The following is an 18,750-nucleotide window of genomic DNA, read 5'->3' as shown; positions in this document are numbered from 1 at the left end:
GCAAGTCTGAACGGCAAGATAAAGGGCCTGGGTAGCTATGGCAAATATGGGCGCGCAAGTAGCTACCCAGGCCAACGGAACAAAAGGAGACAAAAGGTGAGTACGCAAGTGCATGCAGGCCAGCTAGAAAAGGTACGGGAGGAGGTACCTAACATACCACCCCTCCATGAAAAAATATCCCGCGTCCTCGGGGAGAGAAAAAAAAGAGAAAAAGATTTTAAAAAATGACTGAAGGAGAAACACACACACACACACACATATTGCACGCGCGCACGGATCTCACAAAAGTGTGTACTAAAAATGCACTACAGATCATTCCTGTACTACTTATAGTGTGTACCAGGCAGGCACAGTGGGTTGGTCAAAGACCATGATTGAGATACGAGAGGTACCTGGTCCAAGTCCTGCCTGGGAGCGGTTTTTCCAGCCGTGCTGCTACCCACAGTCAACTGGGAACTTGTGGCCAGGCACAAGGGGTACATGGATGCAGCTAATGGGGTCGCTTTCGGCACTTGTGCCAGTGGTTGTGAGACTTACCCACTCACCCCCACCGTTAGGCGCTGCATCTGCCGCTAGGGTTTATCGGGTGTTAGCGGCCGTCGTGAGTTCCCTTCGGGAACGGATACGATAATTTACTTTATTTTTATTTTTTTATAGTGTGTAATAACTATTGGAGTTTGACGAGGAAGGTGAATTACTAGTATTTTGCACGGCTAATACAGCCTAGTTACACTTTTGCTAAACATCCAAATATTAGAGCGTGGCTCACCATGATCGGACCCCTAACTTGGTAATGTTTTATGAATACACGCGCGCACACACACTACAAAAAAATTCACGAAAAAAAGTTTGACGTAGAAGGAACGCATACAAAAAAAAGAAAGAGAGAAAGGTAGCTGACCTGCATGGCTTGAACGAGACTAGACGAGGTTGGCATAGGAGAGACGAGGTTGATAGAGACGAGACGAGGTTGGCGTAGGAGAGACAAGACTGACATGGACGAGACGAGGTTGACATAGACGAGACGAATGGCGGTTGAGGACGGCTGGGCATGGGATGATCTCAGGGTCGTGGGTCGATCAATAATCGGGCGCCAATGTTGAATACGAGAAAGGACGACATTCCAGACATTACGACGGGAACAGGTAGGTTGGTGGACCGACATTAATTTTATTAGAGACGGGACAAGAGACCAAGACGAACGAAACGACTACATGGTGATTATTGAAGAGTGAGACAAGAGAGCAAGTCTGAACGGCAAGATAAAGGGCCTGGGTAGCTATGGCAAATATGCCGGGGCGCGCAAGTAACTACCCAGGCCAACGGAACAAAAGGAGACAATAGGTGAGTACGCAAGTGCATGCAGGCCAGCTAGAAAAGGTACGGGAGGAGGTACCTAACAATATAATCATCGGAGTATAGGCTACAACACCCTTTTTGGGGTGAATTTTGAGTGTTCAAAGTCCGGCTTAACGTGTTACTCTGGTAAATACGGTAGCTGATTTTCAGCAGTAATCGTTTCTCCTCATTTGATCAAACAAGACCGCACGACGTTTGCAGTCGAGAGCACGAACAGTTTAAAAGCCATACTCCACTCCACCCGTGTGGACTTGTCGGATCAAATGAAAAGAATATTACTGTTTTGAATTGACGGACCGAATGAAGCTGGCAGCGACGAATAAACGTTTTTTTGTAGGTTCTTCAGCACCGAATTTTCTTTAACCACATCCTCATGGATGTGGTTAAAGAAAATTCGGAAGTACTTGGGTCAGGTTTTCCTTTCTATTATACGTCATCCAACACACTGGCATTTTGTCCATCTTGCCTTACCATAATGACTAGCGTCTCACTCAAAATGAAGGACTTCAAGGAAAGTGAGCTATAAATTATTCTTACCATGCTTACTTGGACGTAGTGACTTTTTCTGCCATGTCTTGCTCTGTTTGTGTGACATTCTATTGTGTGCATGCATGGCATGTAGTCGCATTCTTTGATCAGTACCTGTCCATCGCCACTCGACTACCTTCAAGTCCAAACATCTATGGTCTCGGAGAACGCGTCCATTCTCTAAAGCTGTCCCCGGGGTAAGTAATTCTCTGTCTCAATGTAGTACCGCTTTCGGCAAGGGCTTGAGTTGAAATGGGTGAAGGTTAGCGAGATTCCCGCCATGTTGGTCATGGACAGTCCGTTTCATTGCGAAGCAGCTTTTATTGGTTAACATGTTCATGCATTGCACTGCCTGTATGCATGATCAGCTCTCCAGAGCTTCTTGCCGATTCTTGTATGCAACCCATGGCGGATGCATTCTGATTATCAGAAATGAAAGTAAAAAAAAAAACGCATGGGCTATTGATGCCCGTAATACATTTCAAGATTGCCGCTGTTGTTCGAGTGAACATTCTCTTTTTGCGTTTTGGCTTCTGCAGAACGTATACCATGTGGAACTTTGATACGCCTACTCCTCCCAACGTTAATCTGTGTAAGTGCTACATTGATGCCTGAAGATTGCCCAGAGCATGACACTTTGGGGCGAGTTTTGGATGGCTGGACTCTAGTATTGAAATGCTTGTCTGAGCAGGGCCAGCACACCAGACTTCCACGTAATTACCGTATGTCCCCGATAGTAGGTCGCACTCGATTGTAAGTTGCACCCCCATTTCCAGGTGCATCTCATTATCGGTGTGATATATTCACTTCAGTAGTAAATGATGTTCGATTTGTAAGTCCCCTTTGTGGTCCCTGAAGTTGAGTCCAAAAAGGTGCGCGTCCCCTGTGCGGGCCCTGAAGTTGAGTCTAAAAAGGGGCAACATATATTCGTGGAATTACAGTACGTACTGCGAACGATATGCAGAGATTCCGCGGGACATTTCTTACAGGTATAATTCCTAACAGTGTGCATGGTGGTTCTTATCGTGCACGTCTACAGATGGCTCACATCCCTTCTACATGGACCTTCGCAGGTCAGGCGCTGCGCACGGTGTGTTCTTACGCAACAGCAACGGCATGGATGTTACGCTCCATCAGTCCAAGCTCCGTCAGTCCACTCTGACATACAAGGTGATTGGAGGTACGTTGTGAACACGATAGGCCACTGACTATTCGGGTCACGCAGATTTTCGCCTCAGATTACTTGCACTGAAGATTCCAACTCATGAAGCTACCAGATTTGGTGGGAACCTTCGCACGCAGTTTATTATGTATATCTAATTAAATGGAGATGAAAGCTTCAAAAGTAAACTACTATGTCATCTCCTTGTTTTTCCTTCAATTCTTCTATAATGATGTTCATGCGCTGGTATGAGCTGGATGCAGTCGCTTTGAAGTGGCTCCGCACAACGGTATAATAGGTTTCTGTATGTGCCAATGTCATTACTGTCAGGCGTCCTTGACTTCTACTTTTTCCTTGGCCCCACTCCGGAAGAAGTGGTTGTTCAATACCAGCAAGTCATCGGACGTCCTCATATGCCACCGTGAGTGCTTGGCAATACCTGCACACCGTGGTCTCCAGAGTACGAGCTGCACCCAGATTGGTTGTCCACCCTGCATTTCCCTGTTCATTTTGAGCATTGCATTATCAGCTGCATGAACCTTTTCAGGGTTAATTACAGTTGTTGAAAGTGTGACAAGATAATATTATGTCTAGAGCAGTTTCATGGTCCGCGATTTAGTTTGTAAAACAATTCAACTTGTTTCAAACAGATGAAAGTTCTGGAAGAAGACTATAGTTGTTGAAGATCCCGTGCCCAGCTTCTGAAATGCACTTATTGAATGCCTTCTGGCGTATGAAGGAAGGACAGAATAAAGAGAAGAGAGAGAGAGAGAGAGGGGGGGGGGGGGTGCAGGGGGAAGGGATAGAGACCAGGTATGGAAACTATGCCCAAGATCTACGTGACGGTATCATCCACTCATAGAATGGTGTTTGCTGGTTGATTTGTGTTGTAGCTATTGGGCACTGGGCTTCCACCAGTGCCGCTACGGATACGAAAACGTCCAGGCTCTCGAGACGGCGGTGTCTAGATATGCGACCCACCAGGTAATTGCTGCTATAAACGTATTTTAACTTTTTAATATCATAATTCTGCTGATTTTTTCATGTGATGCAACTGGAATATTGACATTTCGCGCACCCCCCCCCCCCCCCCAACCCCACTCCCCCAATTTCCTATTGTACCTTTGACACGTGCAAGAATCGATTGTTAAGTGCCGTCTTGGTATTCTGATTATTTTATGAAGCAACTCATGAGGATGCGTTAGCAATATGATAAAATCCAGCTGGTGCCAAGTAAGGTGCAGGCTTTCTGTTGTTTCAGCATTTATTGACGATCATGGCAATCAGATGGGTGGTTAGTACTGGTTACTCTCAGGGCGAGGGAGGGGGGTAGGGGTGAGGGGTAGGGGTGAGGGGTAGGGTTGAGGGGGTAGGGGTGAGGGGGTAGGGGTGAGGGGGGTAGGGGTGAGGGGGGGGGGGGGGTAGGGGTGAGGGCGAGGTGAGATGAGGTGAGATGAGGGAGGGGAGGAGGATGGAGGGGAGTTTGGTATTGAGATTAGACAATGTCCATAGTGAACTGGAATGTTGCCATTTTGTGGTTTGTAAAGCTAGGGAATAGCAAACTGAATTGATGTGTAAAGCTGCAGGGAATGTTTGCACAATGGGACAAAATTGTCAGTACCGGATCATTTGATCATGTACCTTCTTCTGATTTGATTGTTTTCGAACACGAAACTCAAAGTAACGAGACAGCTTTTTATTCTCTGTTGTTCTGCCTTCGTTAGGGTATTGAACACTATTTGCAGAAATGACTGCGGACACTTTGTCTTTTGGTTGCAGTATGTGCGTTCCTTTGTGGAAGCCTGCGGATTTTAACCCATTTTTGGGACCTTCTTTAGCCTTTTTGGTGGGTGTGCGCAGGGATTTGACCACGTGCATGTGCCCCTGCGTGTGTTTGTTTGTGAACGTAGGTGAGCCCGTTTGTGTCCCTGTGGGTGTCCCCTTGTTCATCCCTGTGCTTTCACATGTGTATACCCGTGTGTGTGTGTGTGTGTGTGTGTGTGTGTGTGTGTGTGTGTGTGTGTGTGCGTGTGTGTGTGTGCGTGTGTGTGCGACCGCATGCGTCCGTGTGTGTGCCCGTTTGCCCATGTGTGTGCATGTGTGTGCATGTACATGTAAATCTGTGTGTGCATACATTTTATGTGTGTACATGCATGTGTTTGTGTGAGCCTGGATGCATATGTGTGTGTGTGTGTGTGTGTGTGTGTGTGTGTGCTTGTATGTGTGTGTGTATGCATGTTTCCCATTGATAGATTCCTCTGGATACGATGTGGAGTGACATTGACTACATGGATGCGGTGAGTAAACTAGTAAGCCATGTGGTGCAGATCAAATAGATGATAATTATGCCAAATAACGTGCAACTAGACTTGGGAGGGCATTGCACACGCGTACACAAAGATGTGTACACGGTAGGCCCTGAGCTTTGCAGGAGCACAAGTCACAGGCACTCGTACAACTTTGGACTTTATGCAAAACTACTCTGCAATGCCTTCACAAGTCTAGTTGCACGATATTTGGCATATGACCTATCAAAGGGAATCTACCAAAACGAATTCCTGAACATAAGCCTGTGAGGTGGCTTACTGAGGGACAAGCTATCAATGAACTCTGTTGGAGGGGCAGAGTAGCACAGTAGTGCTTGGTTTGAGATAAATATGAAAAGGGCACGTATAAAGAGAGGAATAGTATAATACTGGAAGGAAGAAAAAGACGATAAGAGTAGAATGAAATCACGACATTTTCAAGTGCAGCCAACGTCACCTATCAAAAAAGAGGGGCAGATTTGAAATGGGACCATACGATGTGGTAGCCGGTAAATGATAGCTGGTGTGGAACGTACTTGTTCTGTGACTGTCTACGTGCACTGTCGTACAGAACAAGGACTTTACGCTTTCGCCAACAAACTACCCCAGGAAGGAGATGATCAGTTTTGTCAGCAAGCTCCATGGCCATGGTCAGCGCTATGGTAAGATGCTTCAGAAATACACGACGAAAACTTGTATTGACCTGTGGGCAAAATATGGTTATTGTGTGTGTGTGTGTGTATGTATGTGAGTGTGTGTGTGTGTGTGTGTATGTGTGTGTGCGCGCGCACGTGCGTGTGTGTGAGCGTGCGTGCGTGCGTGCATAAGTCGATAATTGCATGTGAACACAAACTTGTAACTACAGCAATAGAAGTTTCTGTCTCGACATGAATTACCTTGTGTTTATGCATCCATGCATGGAGCCAAACAGAACGAATGGTGTTTTGTATTCTTTGCAGTGATAATTATTGATCCTGGTATTCATAACCAAGATGGTTATGCAGCTTATGAAGATGGCAAAGAGCAGGACATCTTTATCAAGGTACTGTTGTTAGTGCAGGGCTGGTCAATTAAATTGAACCTTTGAAGTCAAGTGTGAGCCCTGCATCAGGTACAATCCCAGTGTTTACAGGTCTAGGGCTGGACAGTGGGCAGCTCACAGCGGATACTTGATTGATGTGATCAGACTTAAGCACTGTATTTTTACCCCATTTTTCCTTATAAGCTGGTTCAACTGTCAAGGGAAAGGGACGTAAGGAGCAACGGTAGTGTTGTTCGGCTTACTTAACCGCAGAAACTCATGCTCTATTTCATCACCTTTGCAACTGGTTCACATGTCGACATCTGCTTCTCCATGCGTTCAGGACAGACATGGCAAGATATTCATTGGCAGGGTATGGCCGGGGACAACTGCTTTCCCTGACTTCTTCAATCCCAGTAAGTGCTTTGAAGTTTTCCGTATAATTATTGTATGAATATCTCCCGATGGCATAATGACGGTATCTGCCCCCCCCCCCCCCCCCCAGGGTCTTGCGTCAGTGAAGTATGGCTGAAGCACCTTGTGCGCTGTAGGAAAATCTGTGCACTGTAAATGAAATGTGAGGCAACTAGAAGCAGATGTGCTGGATCAGGCAAGCTCTCTTGTCACACACATTTACCACCTCACCCCCTGTTTTGAACACACCCAGTGCTATCTAGGAAGATACCATTGTTACTGGCTTGCCACACTGTAAATCTTCCACTTTTCTCGGTGGACAGTGGCTGACTGTGGCCTATGTGCTTCTGATTATAGTACAGAAGTGGATGTGGATGTGGAGGGCGCTGCCTGAGTATCGGATCTGATAATAGAGAGGTTAAGGTCCACTTTATTTCTGATGTGACGCGACAGTTCAGCTCGGGTTATTTGGCTCGCACGCCGAAAAACAATGCGAGTGATCTGCAGCTCACGTCGAAATTTGGAGTTTTACGTCAAATTCGACGTGAAATTGCGCGTCACGTCGGAAATAACGTGCATCTTACCCTCTCTATTATGTCTTTCCAACACTACAGTCTATTCAAAAATATTGAATTTCTCCCCCATTGTTTTTCAAACCCCAAAGGAGTGCTCTTCCAATTCTAGTTTTTAAGTCTATTTCTCCGAAAAGAAAGCCGTATGAAGAATATGATTTCGGCGAGGTTTGGCCACAACACGCTGATTTGGAAAAACATGGAAATCCACTTAACAGTACTCCACTTACCAGCACATTGTGAGGTTCCAGTTCGAACCTCAGTTGGGGTACCGTATTTGGACCCTTTTCGAGTCTCAAAATCAGCAGCACTCTCCCGTACAAATCACCAAATACGGGAGCCTACTAGATCTTTAGAGCCAGCGGTCATCCTTTTATGAATGGACTGTGGGTACACTGCAGGTCCGTACAGCAGATCTACCATTGAGACCATTAGACTTGACGAATGAATGGCTACAGTTCTGGTGTAAATGATTCTCCTGATGCAAACACAAGTACGTACCGGTATGTTCTTTTGCATTGATGTGAATGTGTATGTGGGTTTGGGTTCTTGTGTTATGCTCAGAGGCAGTGTCATATTGGAAGAATGAAGTAAGTACTTGCATTTTAAGTTCAATGGCTACTTCCAATTCGACGAAAAAGCGAAGTGGGGGGGGGGGGGTCCATTTTTGTACACCGCTTAGATGCAACTAAAGTTCTCGTTTTATGTATGGTGTTCTCTATTGAGACTGGCCAGAGAAACAAGTTCAAACAACCAATCTGTTTATCACCCAGTACGAATTGAAATAGATTCAAATAATACAGTCGCAAAAAGTAAAAAGGAACGGAGGAACTACAATAAGTCATGTACAGTAACGTAAGTTTAGTCTATGGTTCTCGGTGAAATCCGACCCAAAGTGCGTGTCTATCGCCCCAACTTGCACGGCCCTGTATGTGGTACGAATGCGGCTGGACGCACACACGTGCAAGTACATGTAGAGTGATGTAATTTGAAGTGGGCCAGGGCGCCAGTTTTGCAATTTGGGTCAGAGTTCAATGAGCGCAACTGTAGCTGTTCGGAGGACATTGCATAGTCCAAGTATTGCCACTGTTCTCGCCCTTGAGGCAGTTGCTAGCTGACAGATATCACTCTTTTCTTTACTTGTTGTCTTCAGATTTCGAAGTTTCTGGATGTCTTACCAGTGGACGGGCTGTGGATTGACATGAATGAGATCAGTAGCTTATGCAATGGTTCTTGTGCTGATGATCTCGGTAGTTCCGTTGCAAAGGCTGCCATTGCCGCCCCGCAGGAAAGTAAGGATCAGCATTGAACATCATTGAATGCCACTCTTCCTAGTATCATTATTAGTAGCTTCTCCAAGTTGACATCAACGCAATGTAGATATGCTAGCACGTATAGCTTTCGTATAAGCCGAAATGATAACAGCCAAAGATAACATTGAATACGATGTGAACTTGTGAAGAAGAGATAGGCATGACTTCGGCGATACGTGGGAATTGTGCATCGCTCCCTTCGTGGAAGCTCGCGCTTTTCCTGCTAATTTCAATTCTCCATGTTCGAATATTTCCACTTACAGGGCCCGCATTTATCCCGCTGTGTATATCCTGTTAACTCTGAAGCGTAGGCTATAGTGAGCCTAAATGCCTTTTCCTCTTTCGTTCTACACCATGCAGGATCTGGGTTTGACGCTGTCAATCCGCCGTATGCTATTCACAATCATGGTGGAGACAGTCCACTGAACGTTAAGACCTTAGATATGGACTGTGTCCATGATGGCGGTATTTTGGAGTACAATGCACACAATCTATATGGTATGTACTCGTCTAAGTCTGTTGGGTTGTTTTTCTTTTTGCCACATACAATATCCTAGAATGTAGAGCCAATTATTAGATTAAAAATAAAGGGCCAAAATGTAACAGGTTTTCCGTACTTTCCCCAACACTAAAAACAAGATACTGTGGAGTCAGAAAGTGCGATAGTTATGGCTAGTGTTTGTGAATTTGGTTGATCTTTGAGGTTGGCGGTGTTGTTACAGATGCAGAAAGCTCGTTCTACAGACGAGTCTTGAGCGAACCGTGAATATTTTTGTCAATTTGAAATTTAAGAGGGCGAGATATGGGAGGTTCATCCGTGTGGGCTCAGTGTTATTGCTACCTGCAAACATAGAACGTGTGTGGGCAGTCGAATATGCGGGGATGTGTTGCATTGAGGAGAAAATTGACTCCGGTTTGACTTTTTTCAAATTTTAAGACAATACTCATTGCAAACCCTTTCTCCTAAATGAGGCGATCAAGCTTCAGACGCAAGCACAATAGCCTTGCATTATGAACTTGTTTGGGTTTGTTTGCGCGTGTGTATTTACCTGTGTGTGTGTGTGTGTGTGTGTGCATGTGTGTATGTGTGTGTGTATGTATGTGTGTGTGTGTGTGTGTGTGTTTTGTGTGCATGTTTGTGTGTGTGTATGTGTATGCATGTGTATGTGGTGTACATGTATGGGACCTATATGCCTGCCTGCGTGTGTGTATGCGCATGGATGTGTATGTGCGCGTGCATGACTGCAGGAGTGACTGAGGCCATTGCAACGAACAATGCATTGCAGACTCTGCAGGGCAAGCGCTCATTGATAATTTCAAGGTCAACGTTCCCTGGCAGCGGCTCACACACAGGACATTGGACAGGTGTGATCATTTTTATTCTTATTTTCTCACTATGAACAGACTACACTTTAGCCATTCATTTAATAGCCATACATATAATCATCATAACATCACTTCCATTATATTAACAGAAGGAGAACGGTGGGGCACAAGTTATTCATTAGAGTCCACCAACTAAACCAGGTTTTGAACAGTCAGACGTGCACAAGGTAGCACCAGAGCAGCACCACAACGCATAACTTGTGCCCCACTGTTTTCCTTGCTTCAATCTAATAGTTTCCTTGGCTCATCATCGGAGTACGTATCACTCTCATTCTTGTTTTTATATCACGTTTCATGTAATAGTAGAATGTTGCTGTGGACTTGCCCTAGCCAGTCTTTCTGCAGTAAGCATGGGGTTTCATTGGTGCGAGCCGGCTGCGAAATACAACTGCATACAAGTGTGCTACCAGAGCATATGTATGTATTGGAGATAGGTGTGTTGCCCAAACTGATTCTTCCACTTTGCATCTTCTGTTTCTGACGTCTACATCATGGCATTGTGTGCGTAGTGACCTGCTTTAGGTGTCGTCGTAAAAGTTGTTTTGTCGTCCCTGAAACGAACATTGGTCTTTTCATACTCGGTCCCCCTCCACTCCCTCTAAAATGAACACAAGTTGCTATGCTGGACGAGGAGAATCGCATGCATGTACATGTATACGGATAGCTATGTACAGTGTCTGGCGACTTAAGTTTTTTGCTCGTTCTCCCCCCCCCCCCCCCCCCAATGAATGATGTTCATTTCAGTGCCTATAAAAAACTATTGAGAAAACCCCTTACTATTAAAGCCCTGTTACATGCATGACTTGTTTCACGTCACTGTTTATCGTCTGCAGGTGATAACCATGCCAGCTGGGATGATCTGTACAACAGCATTCCGGGAATGTTGAATTTCCAGCTGTTCGGTATCCCGCTAGTGGGGTCAGATATCTGCGGGTTCATAGGTAAGACGTCTGTGATAGGAAACTGCCGTTACAGATATCATGTCATTGCAGTGTCTGCTCCAGAACCGGGTCACATAATTAAGTCACTACAGTGTCTGCTCCAGAGCCGCATCACATACCTATGTCACTACATGTGTAGCGTTGGCACGCTGGTGACTTCAAAGCGTATAGCGGATAGTGTTTAGAGTATAGCATATCCCGTACGTTACTATATCCCAGTACGTTAGCGTATCCCCGTACATTAGTGTACGGAGTTTGCCCGTGCATAAAAGCTGCTGCTCACGATTCTTTTGTTGCCAGTCAGTTTTGACTAGCCAGTTAATTTCATTGCCAGTTAATTTCATCGCCAGTTAATTTCATTTCCAGTTATAGTTACATTTCAATTACAGTGTCTGCTCCAGAACCGGGTCAAATACACATAATTATGTAGTGCCTGGTCCATAACCTGGTCAGCCGGGTCAGCGACCCAGTTGGGGGGTACTTGGACCCCGGTTAGAAAAAGAACTCCTGGTCACTTTCAGGAAGCCCTAAGATTCCTTGATGTACAATAGCCGCACTTTAATGTACCCGGGACTGACCCGTTTGCTAGAGTCATGCCAGGCACACGTGTACCCGGTTTGTTTGAAATTCTAGAGCACTAGGGTGGTGTACATTGCATCATCTTTCACCGCCATGTATATCGCACTCTCCTTGACCGGGACCTGCCTATTACATGGCTCGGTTTCAAATGATGCGCCTGAATGCATGCGCTCCAAATGTGTGTGCACACTTCCTCCCACTGTCCATTTTTTGGGAATTTTCTATGATGACTAAAGTAGGTCGCGAGCAGGCGTAACAAGATACTCGACGACTGTGTTCATCTCCAGAGTAGTGCACACAGGAACGTCTGTGCATTCCGAGACCTGAATCGAGAGTAGTCGAGAGTAGTACATGCATGAGCACAAAACGTCCAAGGGCCTGTATCACCTAAACTAAAACAAAAGTATTTCTCGAAAAATTGCCGCAAAAAAGGTCCTGGAACATGCTCGAATGTACTGTGCGGAAAGACCAGGTTCCTGTGAGCCATGATGTGATTGCTCAGTCCTGGTCTGAGAGTGTGCTCACTAGAATCAAATTTATTAACTTTTGAATTCTAAAATTTGTTGGTCTCTGTGTGGAGGCTACTCAGTGCACCTGACTTAACCCATTGAACGCTGATGAAGTCAACAGGCGTCATGGAGAATGCCCCCCCCCCCACCCATCTTGTTACATGTGTGTGTGTGTGGGTGTGTGGATGGGTGAGTTCAGGGATTCGGTCTGCTTCTATGCGCTAGTATCCAGCAACTATCAACATTGCACAGTCGATATCTACATCTCTCCCTCTGCTGCTCTTGTTTGACGTGTGTGCAGGGAACACTACAGAGGAGCTGTGTGGTCGATGGATGCAGCTCGGTGCATTCTATCCATTTTCTCGCAATCACAATATGAAAGGAGCAGCTTCACAAGTGAGTGCTTGATGTCTCTTGCAACATAATGAGTCACACTTTAACACGTACCAAGATCTGCAAGCATGTTTGTGAGAGTCGTTCGGCTGTAAGAATGACAAACTGGACTGAATGTTTCAATTTGAAACAGATTTCTGGGCCGCGGGTGTCTGCGTGGGGGGGGGAGGCGAAGGGGGGAGGGCAAGACAGCCATGAAGCACCGATACACCACAGGATATTAGTATTTGCTCTGGGGTGTGGGGAAGGGGGGGGGGGGGAGGGGTGAGATGTGGGTGAAATGTTAACATAAGTATAGCATCCTATGATGTTATCTATTGAGCCATTGGACTGGTGTATCCACACAAATACACTCTCACCCCCCCCCAACACACACACACATATGCACACACGTGCACATCTGCACACACAGGCACACTCCCACATCCACACATATACGAACACACACACACACACACCTGCACCTACACACCCTCAGAAACACACACACACACACCTACACTACTACTACTACCGTAGCTTGGTTGCCACAAGGGCCACACCACTCCGAAAGGAGCCAGGGACATTGTCAGGAGCAGAAACGGAGATGACGACTCAGGTCACTCTGTCGACGGAACTGACGGCTGCAGCGAGAACAGCGAACACCATACGACGCTCTATCAGACTTGGTTGCTCGATGGCCGCAGTCGCCCTTGTGACGTCTGAAACCAGGCACTGACTTGAATTGTCGATTGCATGTCACACAAAAGAGAGAAGCTGGGACATTGAGCGGAATAGGTGATGCCGGCGCGGACGCTTCCGATGGTTCCAGGGACAAACAAGCCACTACGAGAGTGAAACCACCTCATGCATGTACCACACTGCACAGCACCACGCTGATCCTGGATGGGAAGACTTCGCTCTGCGCTACACTTGTGTCTTGCTTTGTCACCTGGCCGACGAAACGAACGGTGGCAGATAAGACAGTGCACGCGTTGAGATTGGTCATGGGAAGGACCGCCGAGGCTCGGCTCAACGGCAGACACCCGCCAGTCAGACCGACCCTGAGCAATCCCATACCTTGTCGTTGTTGACACCTACACACACACACACGCACATACACACACACACACACACATGCAAGGACACGTACACAACCAAATACGGACACGTGCACATACATGTAGATGCACACTCGCATGCACATACACACCCAATAAGGGGTTTCTTCCATGCATCCACATCAATCCTCTCAACATTGCATTTCAAAGTGCTCATACCATGTTTTAGGAAAATAGTGTGGAATAAATGCCCGTAACTTTGCTATCCGTGGATGGATTTTCAATCGTTTTTTCCATGTGATTCGTACATCTTCTGGCTACAACAATCTGTTGATAACTCAAAATGCACCAAAATCGGAATAACGTCCCTTTTCGCTTGCTCTGGCTCATATTACAATTTCCATGTATGCAGGAGCCATATATATGGGAATCAGTGGCTTCAATCAGTCGCAAAGTGTTGGGTGTACGCTACTCTATCCTACCATACTACTATACGCTATTCCACCTTGCTAACAAGGACATTGTGGATGGTGATCCTGTGGCCACGGGGACTGTTACGCGACCTCTCTTCTTTGAGTTTCCAACGGATCCCAATACTTTTGCGCTTGACAAGCAGTTTCTGGTCGGGCCTGGCTTACTGGTTTCTCCTGTTTTAACACAAGGTGAGTGGCTAATGATGGCGGCAGTCGATTTCCGAAACTGATGTGATTGCCGAGACCATTACACAGAACAACCTCAACTACGGATCTCTGCAAATGTGGAGAATATCAGTTAGCATTCTGCAATAAGGATAGGTCCAGGTAGTGTTGTGGTTGGACCAGGCCTGTAAACCGTATCACTCATATTTTCTGATCTTGCAACTTTTCGCTTGTTGCACTATCACCACCACACACGCCGTTGGTGTTGCTGTTGCTGCTACCTCAGTGTACAACAGCGCTGATGCTCTAGGGCATACTGATTTGGCAGCTGGTGCTAGTTGAATTGCACCTACTTCTCCTGCTTATTTTGCTGCTGGTGCTTCTGCTGCTGATTCTGCTGCTGCTTCTGCTTGTTATGCTGATGCTGCGGCTGCTGCTACTACTTTTGTTGCAGCTGGTGCTGCTGTTTCTGCTGCTGTTTCTGCTGCTGTTGTTGCTGTTGCTGCTGGTTCTGCTGCAGCTCTTGTTGCACATTAATTGGGGTGAGGGTGGGATGTCCAACGAGTGACTACTTCATTTGCCGTATCTGACAAGCCGGATTCATTTTGTGCGGCATTTTCATTTCTACAATGCTGCAGGTACTACTAGTGTGGATGCGTACTTTCCAGCTGAGCGTTGGTTTGATTACTACGATGGTGCCGAGCAGTCATCCACCGGTGCCTATGTATCTCTCTCCGCTCCAATGGATCACATCAATGTATGTTACATGCCACATTCCTACCATCTTTCCCTTCTTTCTTTTTCATGAAAAAGTGTCTGCTCTCTACGTCGGAGCTCGCGCTTCCTGCAGAGTCAATTGACACTTGACTGACTTACGACTGCGTCTGGAGCACACGAGAAGACCCTCGAGCCTTCCTCTCGGCAAACCTGCCAGAAAGAACCATTCTCTGCTCAATACAAAGTGTTTTGGGGGAATTCACCCCTCATCAGTTGAGGTTCGATGGGCTTCTCGTGTTCAACAGACGCAGTCGTGAGTCAGTGTAGTGTCAAGTCAATCGTCACCGATGCATGCAGCAGAAACTTTCTTCACTAATGAGTAGTAATTGCCTGTGCCATGTCTGGTCGGCTAGGAACTCAACATCTGAAATGAATTTCGGAACTGACTTTTTTTCATAGTGCATCATGCACTTTACTCCTCCAGTATTGCTGGCACCAGTTTCAGTGTAGCATAGTTCTACAGATGTCAAGTAAATTGAATGTATAGTGCTGTGTGAACTTATTTAAATGCACACAACATTGGCATTTGCTCATTCATCAACAGATTGGGAGTTGGTATGGTGGCGTAAAGCCGTTCATCAGCACTCTATTCCTGATAGTGTTGTGTTCTCTGGATGCTATAATGCCCTGTCTCAGCTTCACATCCGTGGTGGTGTCACGATTCCAAGACAAACACCAGCTCTGACAACTAAAGCCACCCGTACAAATCCCTTCAACCTACTTGTTGCACTAGACGAAGACCAATCGTCACTGGGCTATCTGTTTTTGGATGATGGTGACTCCCTTGGTGACTCAAGGTATGAACCGCTGCCTAATTTCCTTTTCTTTCCGCTGTTTTTACATACATGTTTAACTACTCTGGACCGATATCAGCGTGAGGACGTTTGGCTTGGACATGACTGTGTTCATGTAGCTGCTCTGGACATGGTTCTATGTTAGACGTAAAACTTGTAGAATGCCTACATTGTATACGAATTTCCAGTTCAACGTGTATTGGGTACTGCACATTAGAATGCCATCTCATGCAGCTCGCATACATGCATGTGCGAGCAAAGTACACAACCATTGCAGGGCCAGTGACTCCAACGGGCATGCCAAGGCTACTCATCAGCAATTCCTATATTTTGCAAGCTAGATGTACTGGCGTAGTGCAGTCAATGGACAAGTTTCTTTTTACACCTGAATTCTGCCAGAGATGAACGTAAAGGGCGCTCACTCCACTGTGTAGTTCTTCTAAACAAGCTAAGGCAATCTGGTTGAACAATAATAGAAAAAGAGTGCTCAGAATAACACACCAGGGAGTCATCAAACACTTGTTGCACTGTATTTGACGACTCCCTGGTACACCATGGTACACACGTCAACATGCAGCAACTATGTGCTGTAGCATTCTTAATTTTTAAACTGAAATGATGTGGTATGGTATTGTATGATGTTTCAGCTGTGTTTTATTGTGGCTACCATGTCTATTGCTATGACGATGTCGTGCTGGATCTTTTTTAAGTCTTCGGTTTTGAGTACTGTATACACTCTGATGACTTTTATCAGACTTTTTGTTAAGGTGTAGGGGAAATACCTTTTTTTTCCTGTTTTGATAATGATTGATAGCACGTCAATACATAATTATTGTAGTCGAAATGTGTTGGCAGTTGGGCTAGTTTCAACAGCAGACCAATGGTCTGATCTGTGGGCCATGTGATATATTTGTTTTCGTCTGTTTGCTGCGGGCCTGATGGCATAATTATTGCCCCTCAGGCTAACCTATCCGTGCAATAATATGCCAGAAGGCCCTCGCAACCATGCGACAACATACACGGGCACTTAACATTACGTGATGTACCAGGTCTGCTTTTGAGCAAGACCCCTCCTTTCTCCAAATTCTCAACTCGGGCTTCACATGCTGCGCCCACATTTTTGTCCATGTGATATTGTTAGAGAGAGCAGGTTGAAAGGTGATTCGGGTCCTTTGCATTGACCTGTTTTCTTTTTTTTGTACTGCTCAGTCATATGTTTATCACCTACACCACTACGTGTGAGTCATCTGGATGCATACTTCAAGCAAAGGTCACAACCAAGGTTTGTTCAGTGATGATTCTGTTGTGCTTATTATGCTGCCTGATGATTGCGAGAGCATGAAACTTCAAGTCGCAGCAAACAAGCCTCGATTGTCCTTGTTGTTTTGTTCTATTGTGCTTATTATATGAAACAACGGACCCAGTGCAGTCCTGCTGAATGCATTCCAGGCACGTCACTCAAGTTCGCGCCCTGAACCATTTCGCAGGCCAGTGTTCGCAGATCTAGAACTGCGCGAACTTGATTGACGCGACTGGATTGCAGTTGCGCAGAAGTGCTAATTTTAGCATTGATAACCTAGCAGCACTGATGGCAGTATTAGTCTTACAATGCTAGTCTGGCTATGCTGATCTAGCAGTGCTGAGATTCTAGTGACCACAGGTGAAGGTAGCCTTCCATTTCTGATGGTACAGTCTACTTCGCTAATAGCGACAAGGGATATAATGACAATTGGCGCATAACGACAAAATGTCCATGCCCAGAGCAAGTCCCATCTAACTGTAATACATACACGTATAATGAGACTTCGGGTACAAGGACACTTCGCGAATAAGGACATTTTTCTGATGCCTCGCCGAGTGTCGTTATACGTAAAGTTGACGATGTGCTGTGCTGTTTTGCTTGACAAGTGGGCCAATTTTGCCTTCTGTTTCAGCTGTGGTTTCTGCTCAAAATTAAGCTGTGGCTGGTGGTGCCTTTGCTGTTGCTGCTGCTTTACTGCTGCATCACGCTAAGTTTGATTGTTGCATGCTGTGTTTTGTCAGGGTTCATTGGAAACCAACACCCCCAAACTGGATGCCGTGACAGTGTACGGTGTTTCCGAGTCGCCCCTGCGTGTCTTCTTGAACAAGAAGGCTTTCACAAACTTTGCATATGACGCATCTAACAAGGTGGTCATCTTTTCCTCAATGTCACAGAGAATGGAAGAAAGTTTTGTCTTGTTCTGGTTGTGAAGTGGACCAATTCTCAGCGAATTAGTCCTTTGCAGTCCAGCACTGATTCTCAGATCCTGTGTTCTTTGCTTGACTGCACATTGCATGCATGATCCTTCTCCTGTCTAATGCTTGTAATAGTTCTTGTCCTTGCTGTACTTTGTCACGCATGTATTTGGGTGGAACTGAATGATGAAGACAATCGTGAATGATAATTCCACCATACTGACTGAAAGAATACCAAATCTGTGTGCTCCATTCAGACGGTGGCCGCGTTGACCTCTAAAAGCCTTTTCAGAATCAAGATTATAATCGGGGCTTTCGTCTTGTACAGCACTCTCGGTAGGCTGCTCTAGTGCTGCTGCATCACGCATTTGCACTCTGGCGATAGAGCAATGCGCTATCTTTAATGTCTGTGATGCCTCCTTTGCACCACGGCAGGTAGCTTGGCCTATTTAGCTCGTAGCTGTACTGATGAGGCCCTTATGGCCGAAACAGCTTTCTGTCTACAGCACTGGGTGACTGGGATTATCTGGTTTTATGTACGTTCTTAGCCCTTTTTAGTTTTACCACTGCAGCGTACTGTCACCTGTCCAATAACGACCCGCGAAAATGGGTCGTTTTTACTGAAACACACCACATCTAAAAGTTCCTATCTCTGGCATCCATGCTCCAATTTTTTTAGTGTTCCATGCCTAGTGAAATGTTTGAAGCAGTCACAGTCACAATGCCGAAGCAAGGGCCGCTGATCCAAGGGGGAATTGCTGTCGGCTATTTTGACAGAGTGAAGAGAAAAGGGGTTGTCCT

At 45.9% G+C, this 18,750-nt stretch overlaps 1 protein-coding gene across 1 annotated transcript in view; it reads left to right on the top strand.

Moving 5' to 3' along the window:
* The window catches only part of LOC135820114 (uncharacterized), a 36,150-nt gene extending 17,938 nt beyond the window's left edge, over nucleotides 1-18,212 (top strand). The window contains exons 10-29 of the mRNA XM_065333423.1: nucleotides 1,982-2,084; nucleotides 2,427-2,479; nucleotides 2,927-3,067; nucleotides 3,380-3,470; nucleotides 3,943-4,033; nucleotides 5,302-5,346; nucleotides 5,927-6,017; nucleotides 6,315-6,397; nucleotides 6,720-6,792; nucleotides 7,927-7,952; nucleotides 8,516-8,654; nucleotides 9,036-9,173; nucleotides 9,924-10,040; nucleotides 10,895-11,002; nucleotides 12,392-12,486; nucleotides 13,936-14,185; nucleotides 14,800-14,918; nucleotides 15,575-15,735; nucleotides 16,942-17,014; nucleotides 17,776-18,212. Of these exons, the coding sequence (XP_065189495.1) occupies nucleotides 1,982-2,084; nucleotides 2,427-2,479; nucleotides 2,927-3,067; nucleotides 3,380-3,470; nucleotides 3,943-4,033; nucleotides 5,302-5,346; nucleotides 5,927-6,017; nucleotides 6,315-6,397; nucleotides 6,720-6,792; nucleotides 7,927-7,952; nucleotides 8,516-8,654; nucleotides 9,036-9,173; nucleotides 9,924-10,040; nucleotides 10,895-11,002; nucleotides 12,392-12,486; nucleotides 13,936-14,185; nucleotides 14,800-14,918; nucleotides 15,575-15,735; nucleotides 16,942-17,014; nucleotides 17,776-17,964 (2,186 nt within the window). The 3' untranslated portion in view covers nucleotides 17,965-18,212. The remainder of the gene's footprint in view (nucleotides 1-1,981; nucleotides 2,085-2,426; nucleotides 2,480-2,926; nucleotides 3,068-3,379; nucleotides 3,471-3,942; nucleotides 4,034-5,301; nucleotides 5,347-5,926; nucleotides 6,018-6,314; nucleotides 6,398-6,719; nucleotides 6,793-7,926; nucleotides 7,953-8,515; nucleotides 8,655-9,035; nucleotides 9,174-9,923; nucleotides 10,041-10,894; nucleotides 11,003-12,391; nucleotides 12,487-13,935; nucleotides 14,186-14,799; nucleotides 14,919-15,574; nucleotides 15,736-16,941; nucleotides 17,015-17,775) is intronic.
* Nucleotides 18,213-18,750: the final 538 nt, after the last annotated feature.

This window comes from Sycon ciliatum, chromosome 6, assembly GCF_964019385.1.
Source record: "Sycon ciliatum chromosome 6, ocSycCili1.1, whole genome shotgun sequence".
Taxonomy (NCBI): Eukaryota; Metazoa; Porifera; class Calcarea; order Leucosolenida; family Sycettidae; genus Sycon; species Sycon ciliatum.
Note: the sequence above shows the minus strand (reverse complement) of the source record. Positions and strands in the feature narration are given on the sequence as shown.